The sequence below is a fragment of the Pyrgilauda ruficollis genome, unplaced genomic scaffold (assembly GCF_017590135.1).
Source record: "Pyrgilauda ruficollis isolate IOZ18807 unplaced genomic scaffold, ASM1759013v1 scaffold48, whole genome shotgun sequence".
NCBI lineage: Eukaryota > Metazoa > Chordata > Aves > Passeriformes > Passeridae > Pyrgilauda > Pyrgilauda ruficollis.
Window position 1 is genome coordinate 7,949,984 of NW_024526377.1, and position 20,901 is coordinate 7,970,884.

General features: G+C 41.3%; 1 protein-coding gene across 1 annotated transcript in view; it reads right to left on the reverse strand.

Annotated features, from left to right (window-relative positions):
• Window positions 1-7,641: 7,641 nt before the first annotated feature.
• The window catches only part of KCNK9 (potassium two pore domain channel subfamily K member 9), an 88,197-nt gene continuing 74,937 nt past the window's right edge, over window positions 7,642-20,901 (reverse strand). The window contains exon 2 of the mRNA XM_041479439.1: window positions 7,642-8,483. Within this exon, the coding sequence (XP_041335373.1) occupies window positions 7,642-8,483 (842 nt within the window). The remainder of the gene's footprint in view (window positions 8,484-20,901) is intronic.

The following is a 20,901-nucleotide window of genomic DNA, read 5'->3' on the forward strand; positions in this document are numbered from 1 at the left end:
ATCAGAGAGGTGAGAAAAAGGTGGTGGATACTTCACAGGAAGCATTGAAAGAAACAGCTGTAGATCTATCTGAAGGCACTGCCATCCAAGTTCCATGTCTTGGTTTCTAAGGAGAAACCCTAAGGAGAAACCAGCCCCAAGCTCTTGCCCAGTGTGCAAGCCAGATATCAGCCTTAATTTAGTGCGAATTAAGAGCCTCACTGCATTGGTGCTGAGCTGAAATCCCTTCCCCAGATTCTTCCAACACCAGCTCCAGTCAAGATGTCAACATGATGCTTGTCAGTAGGGCAGCTGAGGCGTGACCCCCATGTCAAAAGTGATATTATCAAATAAGACTTTTGGAAATAATTTTGTAGAGATGCGTTTTCAGACTCTGGGAGGCCAAAATCACTTACACAGTCTACTTCAGATAATCTAATTAAATACTTTTATCAGATTAATTATCCTCTGAACAATAATTATGATTGAGGCGCTTCATACCCACTTGCAGGGAGAGCCAGCAATAATGAATAAATGTTATTTCTCTAAAGGTCAGTTTTGATGACATTTTGACATGTAGAAACTGTCCAAACAGTCAATACAAAGAGGCTTTTTGCTATATTGTGACCTCCTGAACTCAGCTAGAGATTAGAATTTCCCACATATTCCTATGGCCCTGGGGAGGTGCTATCAAAGATGGACAAGGATACCACAGTTCAGGTCTTTTGGATTTGCTGCAGGCAACAGGAGGGTTGGTGTAACTGATCTCTTGCATGGAATAGGAGAGGGAAGGTGCTCTAGGAGACAAACTTTTCCCTACTTTCCCTTTGACACTGGTGTTAGTAAGGTGGTCTCACCACAACAATTCACTAAGAACCAGCCCTGGTCCATCCTTCCCACACCTCCTGCCACTCCTGCATGAGAGGATGCCTGCAGATGACTGGAAAATAAACTAAAGCCAGAAAGCCAGCACTCTTTCTTAACGTGAAACTACGCCATGGACCTCACCAATGACCTACAGACAGTGAGCCAAACCACTGTGGCTTTTTACCTGCTTATTCAATTTGTGCTGGCCATTCTCCTGATGGCCTCCTCCCAAACAAACACACTCCAAAGTTCTCCTTGTAGGTTAATGCATTGCATCCCAGCCAGGGAAGAAATGAATCTTACCCATTCAAGGTTATCCATGTTGTGTTTCCTACTTAATTCCCTACATACTGCTTTTAATCAATCTGTAGATTTCTTTTGTCAGTGGTAATTAGAGAGGAACATTTCCTTCCCCAGGGTGTAGCTGTGTAGCATAATGCTTTTCATTAATAGATGAGGGGGCAGAGTACAGAATGTGGTGATCTTGGGCCTGAACATACGTCCATGAAATGGTAAGCTGATGAGTTAATGTCTGTGAGTGGGAAAGGGGGGAGAGGGTGTAGAGAAAGCCAGAGGGTGGCTGTCTGTGAAATGGATCTCTCTTCTAGCCTCAAGTGTAGTGCTCTGGATACAGCAATTACTGCAAGCTGTTCCACAGGCCAGATAAACAATGAATCAAAGCCAGGATGGTGGTATCAGAACTCATGCATGAGGAAGATGCATTACGGAGCATAGTTTCAATTATTATATTTGCCAGCTCCACTTGTGAATTTGCCAGCTATGATAAATGTTATCATCCTGTTGTTTGTTCTGCATTTCTCAAAGTGAACTAAAAGACAACGCAGCTTGGAACTGTGAATATTAATTACCAATAAAATTGCAGCATTAATCTTTCCTCCACTACCCCTCCTTTTTTTTTCCCCCAATCTGTTGTGGGTGTTAATACATGGCAGAACTCCTTACCCTGTCAGAAAGCAAGGTGAAGGAGGGCTTTGGGATATTTATTAATTACAATATTCACTGAAGGAGAGACAAATGAAGGCTGAAGGCTCCAGGGATAGTATTTCCAGCCTAAAATTAGCAGGCAGCTTTGAATGACTGGATTCCATAAAGCAAAATACAGCTGCATGAATTATACAGGATGACTGTGGTTTTAGGTCTTACTGCTTTCCCTTAGGTTTAGGAAAGACTGTTCATGGTGAGTAGTTGGAGGCACTGAGAGAGTATCTAGCAGTAAATAGAAAAAAGTCTCAGGAAAAGGGTACAAATAAAATTCCAGTCTCGGGAAAAGGGTATAAATCAGGGCTTATTGCATGGCACCCAAATCAGTTGGCTTCAGAGGAAGGCCCTGCCTACCCAGGCCTTAGTCAAGGAGAAAGTTTGCTTGTGTCCTCTTGTACTTGGGAGCACCAGGAAGAGGAAATAGCATCGCTAACATAATATATCCTAGAAACCAGTACTGCTGGATAGGCTGGCTGAATAAAATCTTGGTTTCAATGGAGACAGCAGCAAAAACCTGACTGGAGAGACAGGAACTCCATGAATCTCCCCATCAGCAGTTATCAGTGGAACACTGGGATAAGTCTTGACTGAGCAGAGGACAGGCAGTCTCCCAGAGTGATTCCACATAGGCAAAAGCTCAACAGTCCTTCAGTCAGGTGGTGACCTCACAGCCATTTCAGCTGGAAATAACAGAACTACTCCTGCTTCTGAGAACAATTTCTTCTTTTCCCAACTTTCTTTTTGCCTTCCTACTACTTTTTTGTGGGTGAAAGTTGCTTTGCCATATTCATAATATGCATCCTAAATAACTGAAAACTGCATTTTGGCAAAGGGTTTATCAGCTTTTCATGGTTTTCATTCAGCCTCCGAGCTCAGACTAACTGGCATAAGAGTCCCAGGGCACCTTCTATCCACAATCAATTTCTCTGTGTCCAATGTCATTATTCCATTTGCTTCAATTTTGGTGAATTTTTATGATAGCCAATCCTTTTTCTACAATTTATCTTGCTGAAGTTCCCAAAATAAAATTTTATATAAAGAGTTAGATGACAGCAGGCTGGTCAGAAATGCATTATTTTCTTTTTTAGTTCCGTGTTACACATCTCTGGCTGATGAAAGTAGCAGTGCTGTGATTCTCATTGTAATTTGTGCAATATTCCAGTCAGTAATAGTGTCTTGTTGAAATATGCATGAAAAACTCCATAACATTAGTGTAATGGACACACTCCAACACATCTCTCTCATCCAGCTACCTCATAAAGATTTTAAATGTCTGCCTTAATTAGATCTTAATATTAACAGGAATATTACATAAAGCTAAATGAGGACATAAACTTCAGCTGAATGCTACTTCTACCCAAACCCCTGCCCTCTGCTCTGCACACACCAAATGGTTTTGGAACATTTTCATGCTCCATCTTGGTTCTACTGACTGCTCCTTTTTAAGCTTTTAGCAACAAATCAAGCTTTATTTTTCCTTAACAAAAACTTCCAAATCTGCCAGAGAAAACAAGGAATTACCTTGCTTAAGTCATTCACAATACTCTTGATTACTGCCCTGGCATTTCATTGACCAAAGCAATAGGGAACTAATGAGAAAATGTATAATACAGTAGATTAACTTGGTCACTTTGGTCACTTCCCTATTTTCTTTTTCTTTTTTTCTTTTTTTTTTTTTTTTAATAATGTCTATTTTATCCTGATGAGCTGTTACAGAGAGCTCAAACAGAAGTTTATTGCTGCAGGTCACTGTACATCTTCTCCATCCACTAACAACCAAGAAGCTATTTTGGACTTGTCTAGGAACATCCAAAGACTCCTTCTGGGGCTGCCCCACTACAGGCATCCCTGTAAAGCAGGTGCAGGTACAAAGTTCTGGCAAAGCCTGTTAGATCAATCAGGATATTCCTTACCCAGTAATGAAGACCAAGTGGAGACTTGTGCCTGCATTGTTCTATTAAGTTTCCTCTTGATTCCATATCACAGCACGCTCAGTCAAAGCTATTTTGGTGCTTCACTGATCAAACTGATTTTTCCCTTTGATGATAATATGAAATATTATAGGATAATAGGGTTGTTATATAATCAAAGTCGACAGCAGGGAGCTAAATTTGTGTTGTTTTGATGAAGAGCACATTAGTGTGACATAAATAGACTAATCTGATTTATTATTATTATTTCTAATGCTTAATAATAGGGAATGGTAGGGGAAATGAGACTCTGGGGAATGAGAGTGCATCACAAAGTGAGAGCAGACATTAGGATGTCTAGTCATAAGCAGCACCACTACTACCTGCTCGTAGCTGAATTTCAGAAGAGCGAGTAGCGAGCAAGAGAAGTTGTTCTGAAAGAGATTATCTCTTAAATGGAATAAACCCAATAATGTACTAGGCAAAATATTCTGTGAAAAGCAGTGTTGTGAGAAGAAAACATGTAGGGCAATAAGAAGTCAGAGACAGAACTGACAAAAGTCAGCTCACCTTTCACTGACTGGTTTTTCGTGTTTAACTGAAAAGCTGGGATTAACCTTGAACAAAAGCTTCCCTTTCATGATTCAGTCTGTTCCAGTTCCAGACAGCCCAAGCCATTATTCACACATCAGTCAAGAACCATGAAAACAACTAAAGAGAGAGGCAGATTTTGCTTTGTGTTCTGGTGTGCACACATGAGAGTTCTTATATCTGGCTGCTCACAAAGCAAAGTCCTACAAGAGTTTCGTTGCAAATGAAACATTCTGCTATTTCAAAATCCTATGGGTGGCAAAAATATAGGTTGGACAGAACTGTGGGCTTTTCAGCCAGAAAATAAAACACATAAGCATATTTGAAAATCCCAAGGAATGCAGATACATTCAAGCAAAACACTTTCAAACATACAGACTCATTATAGTTTTTAAATTTAAAAGTATGGCTACGGACATCTACTCTGGCTCCTTCATATCAACATACACAGATTTCTTGAACTACATTTACAAATTTCAACTAAGCTAAAGCAGAGCTATTATAAAGCCATTGAGTTTTAATGCAGAGACTCTAAGTGACAGATAACCCATAATATGCTGAGGTAAGTTTCTCCCCTGGTTAAACACCCCGTGTATTAAAATTGACTTTTCACTTATGGTTCCAGAGGGAAGATTTAGTAGCAAATCAGCTAGAGTATGTAAAGTTTTCAACCTCTCCAGTTCAACATGTTTTATAGGACATGTAAAGATGATTTTTATATGCAGCAGAAATAATAGTTTCTTCCTTTCTTAAAGGAAAAGAAACAAAATCAATGTTTTATGAGATGAAACTGCTTTTTTTCTTTTTAAAGATTTTGCTAAAGGTCCTGTTACCAAAATTTTCCTTTGCAAGGCACAGAATTCAACTTGAATTCTGCAAAATCCCAAAATTTTGCTGCTTCTCACCAGTGTCAAATACACCCAGCAGCTGTACATGATATATAAGTACACATTCCAGGCATACCTCTTATCTCCATAACAGGAAAAGAGACATAAGTTTATTCTCACTTCTGGGATAACAAACAAAGATGAAAAAAGTGAATTTGGAGAACACTGTGAATCCTATGGGCTACCAGGGGAAGCAGCTTTGAGGTGTCAAACACTGAGGTAGTTTAACACATCCTGAAACTGCTTTTTTAGGTATTCTTGTTTTGATCCTTCTGCCATCAGCATTTGCCATTGGACATGGTACTGGCAGCACAGCATTGATGCACCCAGCTTGCCCCACACATTACTCTGAAAAAGTCCATCCTCATCCATCCTCATTAAGAACCCTGTTAGTTCTTCACCAATCTTAATGGAGGATTTCATGCCACAGCAATTTCTACACTCAAAGGAAGCTGCATAACGGAGTCAAAGTCATGGATAACTTGCTTGTCATTTACTTATTGAAAGACAGATGTGGACAACATGAGCATATTTGATAGTTAATAATTTAAAGCCAAGGAGAAGACAACAGAGGAGGAATTACACCCCTTATTTCTCCCTATTAATGCTCTTTATAAAGGTCTCTTTGAGAGGGTATCAACATCCATCAGCACACAGAGCTCAGAGCTGGGCACACACTATCTCGTTTTAAGGGGAAAAAAGGATTATTGCTTTTACACTGAGAGCACAGAATGGTAGAATCAGCAGGAGGTGATTAGTGCCAAAAAGAAATGGGTTTTGTATGGCAAATTAACACAGAAAGTGATTTAAAAGATAGAATTAAATCAGAGACAAAGGTGCAGGTTCATAAAACTCCCAGTTCTACCCTTGTAAAATCAAAGATAAATCTCCAAAAGCACTAAATCCCATGTAATCACTGAAAATTCCTATTCTCTTAAAAGGGAGCTGGATTAGGCCTCTAATTAAGTTCTGTAAAGTCTGTTTGGTCCAGATGAACAACTGAGAGATGGACAATGTCCAAGGAACAACTCTATGACATGGTCTCAACATCCTCCACTACAACTTGCCAACACAACTTCTCCTGCTGTTACCCTTCAAACACTGGAGTAAAGCTATTTTTGCCTGTTACTGCTAAATGCATTTTGCCTTTGCCTAGCAAAAAAAGCAATATCACATCTAATCTCACAAGTTCCCAGTGAGCCAAACACAAGATACTGTCCCTTGAATTCTTCCTGAGACCAACAAAGGCTTTCCATTATTTACAAATCAAAAGCATTTAGAGACAATCTTTATTTTTTTTATTTAAAACAAGGAATGCCCTGTCACTATTATATAAGAAAAAATATACATCCTCCTATTTATACCCATCTTAACCAAGCATTCCAAAAAATAGAAATACTATTCATGCAGGTAATTGCTGCACAAAATAATAATAATAATAATAATAATAATAATAATAATAATAATAATAATAATAATAATAATAACTTATAAATAAAATTAAAATAACAAAATACACTCTCCTGTTCCAACAATTTTTCCAATTTATTCTAGAAATTCTGCCTGCAAATTGTTGGAACAGGTGAAAATTATAAAATTAAATATAGTTAAATTAATATGATTATTTGCTTTTGATTATTACTTCCATTGCTAGTTTTTCTTGTGTTTTTATTATGCATACCAGTTTTACAAAGTGCATGCTTTATTTATTTTTTTTTTTAATTTTGAACTGGCAAGCTAAAATGGTCCATCTTCTCCTGCCTTTTTTTTTTTTTAATGTTAATACAATCTAAAATCTAGCATTAAAAAATTTACCATGATACACCTGGTATATTGACTGCTTATGGCGCATGCTTCTCTTGGCAAAAAGAAAAAAACCAAAACAAATTGGCTCCCCTCCCACCCTCCCCGTTCCTTTTGGAAGCAATTTTAAAAAAAAGCAGGCTGGAACACAACTGCTTCAAGGGCAAAAGAAAAAAAATAATACCTGATGCTTTAATTTTTGTCACATGGCACTGGTTGTGGAATTGCACGCGCACACACACGCACACGCACCCGGCACTCACACAGGCACACGCACACACACTGCAACCTGCTCGTGAGGAAAAGAGTTTGTTAGGTCAGGAGTGCCAGTGGCACATGAAGGCTCCCAGCTGTGTGTGCAACTTTGGATTTGGTACCCACTTCACGTCACCTTGAATCCTCTGACATCCACCAAGGGGGTAATGTAAGGCATACTTTGCTGGAACAGTAATAATCCATGCTTCATGCTCAAGAGCTGAGTCTCAGAGGAGGACTGGCTTGCTCTACTCCCTTTGGCCTCGCTCCGTCTCACTCAAGGAACAAAAAACCCAAAACAACAAAGAACTGGGAAAAACAAGGAAAGCAAAATAAGACAAATCCCTTTAAATGGACTTTCGCCGTTTCATCAGCCTGTGGTTATCTGTAAAGCTGTGCAACCCAGGTGAGATGGAGCTGACAGGAGATGGGAAAAGGCTGTTTTTTAATGTGCTTGGCGAGATCTCCTCTATCTTGTAAGAGATGGAGTGAAAGTACTGGGGGTTCAGCTTCGAGCTGAACGAATTTTGGTGGGACACCACCCGGCTGGTGTACTCGTGGGACCTGTAACACATGCAGGAACAAACTGACTGAAGGTCTGTTACTTCGGCCTTGTACCGTGGCCGACCATGCTGGGAGTCCTCTTGGATGTGGATAATCATGCTGTTTCGGTTCCCTGCCAGGGACGCCCGCTCCTCGGCATCCCTCCTCTCATCCTCACTGTTCATGGTCAAGAACCTGAGAACAACCAGATTTAGAAATGCCCCAATGACTGTCAACCCCACTAGAATGTACATAAAGCTAAAAGCCACGTAGAGAGGCTTCTTTTGAAGGGCCCCTTTGGTCTGCAGGGCCACATAGTCTCCAAACCCTATCGTAGTCAATGTTATAAAGCAGTAATAGTAAGCATGGAAAAAGCTCCATTCCTCGTACTGGGAAAAGGCTGCTGCTCCAATGCAGAGTGTCCCCATGCAGGAGAAGAAACCCACAGTGACCATGTTTTCCATGGAGACCTCGGTGCTCCTCATGCCACAGCACTTTTTGATGCGTTTCAAGAGGTACTTGACGAAGGTGTTCATGCGCTCGCCCAGGCTCTGGAACATGACGAGTGTCAGTGGGATCCCCAGCACTGCGTAGAACATGCAGAAAGCCTTCCCTGCATCCGTCCCTGGGGCAGCGTGTCCGTAACCTGGGAGGGGAGATGGAAACACAGGACAGTCAGCAGGGCAGGGGATGGCCACCGTTCCCCCACCACACAAGCCACGCAAATCGCTCTGACGCCACAGCCAGATCCAAAGCTGAAGGGACACTGCAGTCACACCATCTTCCCATATCTCCTCACCCACGCCTTGTGTCTGAAGTAAACAAGGCACAGAACAACAATGTTCATGTAGGAGTGGGAAAGGTGAAAGAATGAGCAACCCATTCTGCCTCAATGTTCTACCTCAACAATGTTGAGTCTCCTGAACAAGGTTATATCGCATTGATTAACTGAAGAAATTTCATGTCTGTTCAGTGTCACAGGCAAAAGTGGAAACTTTGGAAATAGATGGACTTTCTCAGGGTGTTTTTGAGAGTAGTTGTTGCTCTGTCCCAAAACCAGAGTATAGTGATGGCATCCAAATTTTGTATCTGCTGACAGCATGGAGTTATCACATCCACAGGCCCACCAGCCAAAGAAATTCCTTTTCAAACTCTCCCATACTGAATAAGCCTTTCTCCTAGACATCTTATGAAAGTGACTCATTGCTGGAACACCATAAGAATTTAGGGATTTAATGCCCATTCTACCTTTACTTACTGGAAGAATAAACAACTTACCAGCTTGTGCCATAGTTTTACAGCTTTGACAGTATGGCAAAGACAATTTCATCAGGATGTTAAACTAATCCAGAATAGAGGATGTACCACATTTAATAGCATAGTTTTCAGATGGCAAAAATCATGGCTAAGCCTTTATTCTAAATCAAACCATTTGATTATTCTAAATCAAACCTCCCCCCCCCAAACTGGAGGGCTGTTTTGATTTTAGAATTACACCTATTCAGATTGCATTGCTTTAAAAATCTACATTTCTTACAGCTGAGATTTTAAGAGACTGTACCAAAGTCTCCAAAATGAGATGGCTGGGACCCACTTAGACACCCACTTTTGTCCATTCACCATGTGGGTACCACTATCTAGAGTCCCTTTACAGTCAGTGAGTAGAACTGTGTACTTCACAAAGGCAGTTCCTGTTGTGTACACAGAGGTGTCTGAAACAGGTCAGTGAGTTATTCTCAGGAGACAACTATTCCTCTACAATCATTATAAGAGAAATCTTGGGACAGAACTCTGTTCAAGGTTAATATACCTACATTTATGTATCTGCATGTGTTCTATGAGTCCAAACTCCTGTTACAGTCAACACAAATTCTATGAAAACAGGCAGTAGTGAGTTATTTCACTGACCATCCCAAGTCTGGCAAGAAGAAATGACAGTTCTGACTGCTCATTGATCATGTTCATTAGGTCCCCATTAGACTGACTAGACATCTGTTGACTGCAGAAGAATTTAGACACCCACAGCACTGGCAGACAACTACCTGTAAACAGCCAAATGAAGATATCCTAATCATGATAGTCACCTTGAGTGACTGTCTCCAGTGCAGCTGCCTGCATTGGAGATATTGAGGGTTTAAATCAGTTTTCCAGAAAGAATCATCTAACTTTATTCCAGACCCCTGAGATAACAGGATACCCATAGATGGCTGGCAGATGGAACACAGGGCATTCAGCAGAGCCACACTCTCACAGATCTGAAGCTGGAGGACAGACCTGACATGAGATACCACTGAGGCAGGAGCACTGAGGAGCCCTGCCCATCACCTTTAGACTCAGGTCATGGACCTGCTGCTCTGAGTTTGTCTAACTATTTTTCAAAACTGTTGACACTGCACACCTCCTCAATCTCCTGTGGCAACAAATTCCAGAAGTTCACTATCTGCTATGTAAAAAAGGTACATTTTGATTTCAAGGATATCTCCTTGTTTCAGCTAGAACACCTTAGTTACAGAATTGAAGTTCTAAATCTTTCTTATCTACCACCTTCATGTTTTCAGCTAAACTCAGCTTTATCTCTTCTTTCAGCCTTTTCCTGTCTAAACTGAAGCCACAGACTTTTTAACTCATGTAGTAAAAGTCACATTTCCTTGATCATTTCCATGTCCTTCTCTGGATCTTCTGTAGCTCTGCCACACCAGTGCTGAGCTGTGAACCCAGAATTCTGCCTTCCTCTCAGGATGGGGCTGCAGCTCAGCTCTGCACTTTTACTAGAACTAAAATACAAACACCAGGCAACCTTCAAAATATAAAGCAAGACTAGACAAGGAAAATACAATAAGAAAACCAGCAAGAATCCCCTTCAAAAAGCAAAAGATTTATTCTTAGATCAGTTGGTATTTGTTGATGGATGGGTGGTAAAAACCACTTTACAAAAGAAGCACAAAACTCAAAATATGAAGTTCTTTTCCAGGTTATATAGGAAAGAGATTCACCTGTTGTATTGAGCCAGGTAGTCTGTTCATCATAAAAAGCAGTTTCCAAATTACCTTGAAAGGGAAGTGTCTTCACCAGATTGATGCTGGGTTAGTTCCACCTGACTGTCCCTCAATAAAGGCTATAATTGCCTCTCATTACTAAGATCAGCTTTTGAACTACAGGGGTGTTAATTAAACAAGGGACATCTTCCTATTTTATAGCCTTAGTTACAGATGATAAAGAGTAGGAAAGCTTCAGAAAATGTGATTTTCCAGATGGTTGCAGAGATGGCAGTTGGTGGAAACAACTTTTACTTTGTGTTCTAAAAAAATATTTGGGGTGAAAAAAGGTTTATTTTGGTCTCACTTTATCCTTCTCATTAAATATATACCCTAGAAACAGTTTAGGGACATAATAACATTAATATTATATGCTTACATGTTATCTCACAGTTGAATTTACAAGATTTGTCACAGACTTTGTAATTATTTATCCTATAAGATACAAATATATCCATATCCCTGTTTTACAGATAGGGAAGCACAGACACCAGCAGGCTTCAGTTTCCCTCCAATTCACATATGCAGATAGAAAATGCAGAAATTCTGACTTGTACTCCTCCCCAAGTCATACTCACATTCCCCAATATCAGATAAATGTCCCTTACTGTATTTTCACCATGAATAAAGAAAGTACTTTATTCATGAAGCTGGAATGAGACTCTACAAATAGATTAATGTGTAGAGGATTAGAGTAATATATTTATCCTACAAAGCATGGCTTTAAGGCATAGACACCCTAGCCATTGCCTTAAGCACTCTGAAATTAGGGGGGTGAAAATACACCAAAGACAGACCTCACTCTCCATTACTTAAGCATTGCAGAACCTACCCAGCACTGTACAGAGTAATACATTGAAAGCAAACTGCAGCACTGCATGTTCTCTGAAATTCAATATTTTTCAAATCTGAAACAAATCATTGTCTTCTTAACACCAGAGACTGCCTCTGGGAAAAGGGGAAAGGAGAATAATTGTCAGAGGAAGAGGGGCACAAAGGAGCAATGATGCTGGGAAAGGACACAGGTCACAGAGACAGACTCCAGGTGGTTGGGTTTTACTTGCATCAAGTAAAGGCAGAAGTGGAAGCAACTGCCTTGGTAGAAGATTCCAGCTACTAAAATTCTTCCTGATTTCCTCTACACGAACACCACTGCCCTTTAGCAGAGTACAAAGAGATGACTTTGTGTCATCATTAAGAAACACAAGGCTTAAAGAAAAACAGAAATGTTAATGATGACATCAGTGCTTCTCTCTCTTCTCTGGTGAAGAAGAAACCTTAGAAGAAAGACCTTAGTACTGGGTACAGGAAATGCATCCCTTAACAAGACACAGAGCTAAAATAAGAGCGAGAAGGGTATAGATGGAGCTTTACACTGGGTCATACCTGAACAAACACTGCCCATCCTACTCCAGTACAGTAACTGGTTTGCTGAGATACCACAGTACAGCAAAGTGACCACAGCAGGCAGCTTTTTCTGGTGTTTAATGAGATATCTTTTGAATGATCAAGGAAACTCTCATTCTGACTGAAAGCAATGTCATTAGTACTCTTCCTCACTTTCAAAACCCCTCCCAGTAGCTTAGGCTTTCAAGACAGAACTCATCTGGGCGGGCACCAAGAATAGCTTGGCACGAAGAAATGTCATGTTTCATTGTCACTTCTGGACTGTGAAGCACCAATACACCACAAAATCCATCTCCTCCCAGTCATGGAACAGCTGGGCTACAGACACCAAGCAGAACTGCAGGAAGGTGTAGGCAAGGGAAGAAAATAATCACACTGTAAGGGGTAGCTCCAATTCAGTACTCTGTTTGGATCTTCCCTGTCTTTGGTTTTCCAGGCCTTGTCCATTCTCTGATGAAAAATTCTCAAAGAACATGTGCACCTACATGTAATTCTAGAAGAAAAAAAATAATTATATTTTCTTGTTTGCCAGAGTGTAGCTGTAAAGGTCTGAAGAAAAACCACTTAGAGCCTTCTTCAACACTTATTTTTTCTATGGTGCCTTTCAGACGAGACACAGAGAGAAAATACTCATTACAATCCTGTGAGGTCCCCAGTATATTTCTATGGGTTGTAAACAGACATAGTCCTGCTGCACCAGCCCACAAGCAGAACATGCAGAGGAACTCTGTGCACACCTACCCTGAATTCAACAGTGACCACAAGCAGATGGCTGAGGAGGAGAAGCATAGGAATGCTATAACTCCATGTGAGTTTTCCCCTGAAAATTCATGTACCCAGCTTCATTATTTGGTGCTCAGGGATTTCTTAAGCCAGTTTTTGCTGAGTTTAGTAACACAAAATGGATTTCTCTTCCCTGAGCTTGGGCATTGTCCCTTCCATGTCTTTGACATCCTGTGGCAAGAAGATTCATAGAACAACCATCTGTTCTCTAAAAAAAATTGCCATTTCTTCTTTACTTCCCTTTCATTACTGTCATTTGATGGTAATGGGATCTCCTTCTTTTTGGAAGAGACCAGGAACAATAGTTCCCTATTCCTCTCCTTTGTGTCACTCATGATTTTATACACCTTTTATCCCCAAAAATGCCATGTTGCATTCAGACCCCGAGCAAGTACCTCTGACACTTTGCAGCCTCATGTGGACAGAGCAGCTTGCTTAGATCTACATCAGTGATTTCTGCACCACACTCAGCTGCAGGGTACAGACAGGTCTGTAACATCTGTCCTGTCCTCCAACACAAATCCCCTGAAATAACTTTGCTTCTAGGGCAAAAAGAGTCTTAAACAAAATCATGCTATTGTAATGATACAGACTGTTCAGAATAAGAAAGTCCCTAACAAAAAGAAAAGATTATGGGAAAAAAATCCTGAATATGTTCAGTGTGTTGCATCTACATAGTAGCCATCTCCAACACTGCAAGGCAGTATCTACTCTAGCAAACTAAACTGGACTCAAGTTCTGCCAGGGAAACTTTAGGTTAGATTAATAAGGAAAAAATTAATGACAAGGAATGTAAAGCATTGGAACAGATTGCCCAGGGAAGCAGTGGAGTGTTCAGAAAGCCTGGGAATTTGGCATTTGAGGACATGGTTTAATGGTAAACATGGTACTGGTGCTGGGTTGACCATTGGACTTGATCTTAAACATCTTTTACAACCTTAACAATTCTGTGATTCTGAGGATGGATTCCACCACCAGCCCATGATATCCACACCCTATTATCAGCCCAGCCCATTATGGTTCCTCCTGGAATAACCAGTACTGTCCTAGGCAAAGTCCATGCCTGCTCCACACATGGAGGTTCACACTGGCCAGGGTCCACTGGAGCTGAGCACCCTCCTGGTGCAGTACATGTATTTATGTATTTCTGGCACTCAGTGTGACATCTCTGTTGGCCTCTGTGTCCCACAAAACACAGGTCCTGTTTCACTCAGTAGCACAGATAGAGCCTGCATGGGTTTTCTGAGCTTTTTTCTGCATTGGGCTCTATCAGAGATTGAGAGAGGTTTGTCTCTAGATGTGCATTGGCACCAGGCCAAGTACATGGCCAGTGTTAAAAAATAAAACCTGTGGCAGTGGTGAGTTAGTTATAGGTTGTGCTCAGGCCAGAGTGTATCTGTAGAGCAGCTGAGCTCATTCACATTCACATTCAATGTGTAACAAGTCTTGGATGTCTTGAATCTCAAAGCAATGCTCTACATTATTCATGAGGGATGCTCTATTTCTCTTAGGAGGAGGTTTCTCCCCTCATTTATCTACACATCATTCATCACCATGATGGGCATTTGGGCCAGGAAAGGAATTAACTTCTCCATCCCTGTGACTCAAACCCTTCTTACTCATGCTGGCAGCAGCCCAGGCCAGGAGATAATGAAGAGAGGATAATGTCACCTGTTCTTCAGATGGGCAAGTGTAATTTAGGTTAAAACATCTTCCTGATGTCACACACTTCACTTCAGAGGTTCATCTACGTCAAAGAAACCACCACAAGAATCAGGCTGTGTTTCTGCTGGATTTGCTGCTCGTGCTTTTTTGCTTTCAGCAGAGAGAAGAAACGACGTGGCCTTTGTGGTGCAGATGAAAGAGATTTTCAGGAGGGATCAGAGAGATACTTCATCTAGCTAACTGGTAGTATCATTCACCAGGACAAAGACTTTTTCCTATAAGGTAACCAAGAGCTGCTGTTACCTGGATGAGAGCTGCTGTGTAGCTACACCACCCTCCTGGCACATGGGCACTGCTGACTGCTCCCCCTTCCCTCTCCCATGTCTGGCCTTTTCCTGAACCCTGTTGCCTTTCTCTTCAAACATCTCCAGGACTTCTTTGTTCTTTTATTCCCTTGTTGGCTGGTCTCACTGTAGACTTCAGCTAAACAATCTCTCTTAGTGTTGCACATCCCCTTCCATCCTCAAAGATATCCTCCCCTTCCATGCTGAGAAAACAGTCTCTAATGTCAGGATAAAGCATGGCACATGTCTCCCTACAGGAAGCAATACACGATAACATCATCTCCTGTTGTGAAGACAGGGACATCACAGGAGAGGAAAAAGAATCTGATGTGACCAGATGCAACCTCAAATCCTAAATCCTTCAACAAGCCATGGCCTCTCATCCTGGCTCGTTTCTGTTCTGTTACAATTGCTTCCATGTCCTGGATGCAGAAGTAAGGTCACACCACCTTGGAGATTGCACTCACTGCTTTGTTTTATATCAAACTTGCAGAAGATCTCCTATTCTGGGTGGCAGGGATGCAACAGGCTTCCATTGACTTTTTCTCCCACTACAAGGAAAGACTTCTTTTCTTCTTGATCTTGAAATCAAACTTGGAAGACGTTCAGGGAAAACACTTCAAAATCACTCTGATAGGAGAGGTAGGCACAGGCAAGATGCAGCAAGAAAATGAGGAGGAAAAGGAAGAAACATCTTCTCTCTGTGATCTCTGGGATCTGCTGAGCAGCAGGTGAACACAGCCAAAGCCAGCCTTGCAGGTGGAAGGCCACTCATGCACATCATGAGGTGGGACAGACAAGAGTGTGGCCTCAGGAGCTGCTTTTGTAGCAGTGGCTCCTGTGAGCTCACCTGGGATGCTGAACCTGCTGCCTGCCAGCACAGCCAGCAGCAGACCTGAAGGACTCATCCAAAACTGATAAGACTGATAACTACTGCTGCCACTCATTCCTCTGCCACATTTCCTCACTCCCTCTACTATTCTGATCTGCAGCCATCCCACATTATCTCCTTCCTTATGGAACCTGAACCTCCTGCTCTGGAGCATTAGTGGTAGCAGTTTTTTCCCATAGCTTCCCTTCCAGCCACACCAAGTTGCAGTAAATACTGGCAAGGTGGATGCTCTGCATCACCCCAAATGCCTGCTGGCATCAGTTCCCAGCCCTGGCCATTACCAGATGTGGCTAAACCATGTTCCATTGGAAGATTCAACTGTAGGGAAAGTGCCAAGAGTGCTTGGGCAACTACTTAAGAGCACAGCCCTGAATTCTTACAGCCTCGATGGAGCAGGAACTGAAGCTATCAGCTGTAACAGCATTCTGGGCAGTCCTCTTGAGGGTGGAATTTGGGAAGACAGTTATGTTTCTCACACTGACTGATTATAGGGATTCAAAGGCAGAAATTTAGTGAAATACAGACATGCTCATTTCTGATTCAGGGTAGGACTTCTGGTTTGGCTGGTTTCAGCTGCAGATCACATGTAATATAGTCAGGTGTTCTCTGTAAGAAGTCAACCCTCTTGAAAAGATTTCCTTTGGATTCTCAAAGGATCAAGGCAAATAATGTGTCCCAGTTCCTGCAAGGCTCTCAGTAAGGTCATGTTCATGAGACGCTTTGGAGAATTGTGTTTCAGAGGTTCTCAGACTGCTTAGACTGCACTTCCTTCCTCATTCCCTGCCTGGACTCCACCACTAGCATGCACAAGGGATGGACTCCTCTTCCCTGCTGGTGCCTCCCTGGGGAGGTGAGGACACAAATCCATTTAGTTCCTTGGGGCAGAGCACTTGGAGGCACTGCTTATTCAGCACCCCTCCTGTCACAGACTTGTGCCCAGGCAGTTTTAACATTCCCCCAGGTGGAAAGTCCTGGGGACTTCTTTGCTTCCCCTGGAAAAGATCTTGCATTCCTCCTGGACTTAGACCCCAACAGGACACAGCTCCTCTCCTTTGAGACCTATTTTTTCTGCATAATGCAAAAACATAGATTTGGTCACATTTGGCTCTTTCAAATACCCTCTGGGTTATGGCAGTAAGGAATAGGTATATTGGTTTAAACCAAGGCTTAAAAAACTTTCCTTTTTCTAATTAGTTCAGTGTTTTTCTCATTTCTTGGTAAGGATGAGCCATCTATATCCATATCTCTGCCCATCTGTTTTTCCTCCACAATAACTTTGAAGCTGCTCACCAATTTCCACCACTTAGAAGAAGCTGTAATGTGAACTTGATAGTGATCTGTTCTGCTGGGCCTGCCATCTGGCCAATCTGTGAATACACATAAAAGGGCCTAAAAATCAACACACACATAGTGCAGGCTCAGCTGCAGCTGGGATCAGCTCCTTCTCTGGCCAGTTACTGCAAAGAGACAGGAGCTGGAGGTACTGCAAGGTGGGGTGAGATGTAGATCCATGGGAGAGAACTGCAGGAATAAGATGTCTCCATCACCTTATAAAACAGCCTGTGAAGGAAATCTGCCTGCAAGGATGAAGATGCAAGTCAGGGTTCAAGAGAACTGAGGAGGAAACTGTTTTTGAGTTTACATGAAACCAGACTTGATTACTGCTGCTCATCTTGTTTCTAGCAAAAGACAAAATTTGGAAGATGTTGCTTTAAAAAAAAAAATATTTGAGACATCTGTTTGCTTGTGTTCAAGAGAACTGAGGATGTTTTTGAGTTTACAGGAAACCAGACTTGATTACTGCTGCTCATCAATGAACATCTTGTTTCTAGCAAAAGACAAAATTTGGAAGATGTTGCTTTAAAAAAAAAAATATTTGAGACATCTGTTTGCTTGTGTTTGTTATTGTTTTACCTTTGAATGTGAATATTTTCCTTTTTTTTTCCTGTTTAAAATTTACACTATAAAGGGGTTTACTAAAAAAGTAAATAAGAGAAAGTGGAAAACTTCAAATGGCCCCATGAAATCACAATCTCCTTGCTCATCTACCTGACACAGATCTGATTATCTCAAACCTCCTCTTGTTGAACTTAGCCTTTATTTTTACTGCTTAGATAGGAGATGTCTGCAGTCCCTGGCAATTCTTTTGGATAAAGTAACAGAGCAGCTGAGGTAGTTTCCACCTGGTTTACCACCTCCCAAGAAATCAAAGATGCCAACACTCATTTTGTAACAGATAGAACACAATTTCAGCTCTTCCCTAAAATATCCTCTGCTTCAGAAAAAAAGGCTGGAAAGAGAGGAGAGGTTCCTGTCCAGCTCTGTGAGGAGAAAACCATTTAAGCAGCACTGATTCTGGTGTACCAGATTTGTGTCTGGTGTACCATTCCTGACTCCTCCCAAAACCAACAGCAGCTCTGTGCAGGATTTCCAGCTGGGCAGCAGTTGACAGCTGACTTCTGAGTCAATATTTTCACATGAGCTCTAATTTTGACTATCCCTGCACTCTTTTCCTCCCCTTCCTCCTCTCTGTTTGGTTCTCTGAATCAATCAGAGGACTGACCTGAGGCTCACATCATATCTAGTCCCGAGACAAATCATGCCCAGAACAAGTTCTCAATCTGAAGAGAATCATCGCAACCACTAGGAAAAGACTTTATCAGGTCATGTTATCCATTCCCAGGGGATGGCATATGATTGTTCCTTACAATATATTCTCCAGGGCTTTGTCCAGTTTTGTTTAAATGATTGAAATAACAGTGTTTCTGCTCTCTCCCTTAGGAAATTGTTGCCCTGTCCAGTAGATCCAGCTATTAGGAAGTTCTTTTTTGATACACAGCCTGTACTTTTCTTGTTCTATGCTGCCTTTTATGACATTGTTCTTTTGTAGCCCTCAATCCAACGCCTCCATTTCTCTCCATCACTGCTCACTCCTTTATACTTCTTGGAGATAGTCACAGCTTCATTCCTTAGTTAATATTAGTTATAAACAGAGCTCTTGGAGGCAGAGTCCTGCAGCAAGAAAGTCAAGAGGCATTCTACAACACATACGCATGTACATATATGATTCAGATTTTTTCTCTTTAGAAGCAGCTCCTTATGTGGTCACTTTTATTGTACTTGTCTGTGACTACTCTTCAAAAACTTTGAGGATCTTTGCTAGAGCAGTGCACAGCCTTTCTAGCTACAGAACTGTGGTATTAGGGTTATCAGTTCCCTGAACTGAAAAATATTATCCTTTTTGCGTAAGTAGACATGGCTGACCATCACTGTAACATTATGTCCTCCCTGCATAGCAAACTTTACTTGATGCTGTAATTTCTTTACATCACAAAGGCTTTTTGCACTCATGGATGTGATTGCAATAAGCATTTTTTTCCTTATTCACCTATATAAATTGACTTCTTGGGCAATTTTAATAGTTTTCTGTAACTGATTTTTGTTGCTCACAGTTTATTGTCAATGATCTGAGTCTTCTCCATGAGGGGGGAAGATGAAGGGCTCACCACCTGCAGAGCTGGGAGGATGATCCAAACAGCACTCTGAGGGATCAGGGGGAAATATATCAGGAAGAAGCACAAGGAATCATATCTTAACAAAAGACCAAAAATTAATGGGTTTCTTCTATGTTGTGATGATAAAAAAAAAGAAGCATGAGAAACTTCTGATTCCACTTTATTCAAAGAATTAGTTCTTTTCAAACTACCAGGTCTGAGTCTTTGCAGGGTTAACAGGATCCTGCTCTCAGCTCTCAGTCTGACACTGCCAGGGCTTGAGAAGCTGTATCTGAACACAAACCCTGATAAACAAATATTACCAAAGGCCAGCACAGAGCAGTGACTGAGATCATTAATGACGTGGCACCCACGTCCTCTGAAGCTGTGATGCCACTGTCCAGTGCACTTCACAGAGTAATGCTCACAAATCCATGAGACATCAAATGCTGCCAGCTCTGACAAAACACAGCACACCCAGCAAGAGACATGGGGTGACACTCAGAAAAGTGGTTCAGATGTGTTTGCACTGAAGTAAAAACTTGCATTTTTCCTTCTACAACTTCCCCCTTTGTGCAGCTAAGGGACACACGAGAGCACAGACAACTTGCCATGAGTTTGTTCATGGATCTGTTTCAATTTTGTGCTGTTTCTACTGCAGATTTTTCCCATGTGGAAGATAAAAAAAGAGTATTTTTCCATTTTTTAAAAAATATTAATAGGTCCGTGGTATTTTAAGCAGATTCTCCTTTCTACTGCTGAGAAACCAGGACTTTCCCCATCCTAAAGGGAAGCTAAAGGGAGGTTTAGTTATTCCCACTGTGCTTAGATCTAGTCCCTGCTAGAAAAACATGCCAGTAAATCAATTTAGAGACACAGCTTTGTCTAGATCAGAGCTTTCTCTGCTTTAGTCAAAGTTACACAGATACAAAATCGTTTCTTCCAGGGAAGTCTCTGTGTTGGCAGCTGAACAGCTGAGTCTGAAAGGACCAAAAATTCCTCTTCCCTCTCCTTTGCTTGTGATTCTCTGTCCCTTAATGACCACATTAGCCAGAAATGAAGAAATTAGCCAGAATGACACAAGTTTTCCTGCTTCTAGAACTTTTCAATCACAGACTTCTTCACATCAGTTACAGCATTTATTGTACCCTTCTCTGAAGAAAAGCATCCCCAAACATATCTTCGGAATCTGGCTGGCTGCAGTTTTGGCCAAGGTTATCTTCCCTGCAGACACTCTAATTTTGCAGCAGTTTTATTAATTGAAACCTGGCTTTAATGATCTAACAGCAAAAGTCAGTGGCATCTGTCATAATTTCCCCCATTACATCACATATAGGCTGAGCAGTGATTCAATTGGATGTACAGATAGATTTCATTGAAAGCAATACATGGATTTCATTAAAAATAAAGAAAAAATAGTGCTCAAATGCTTTGGGTTCAGTTT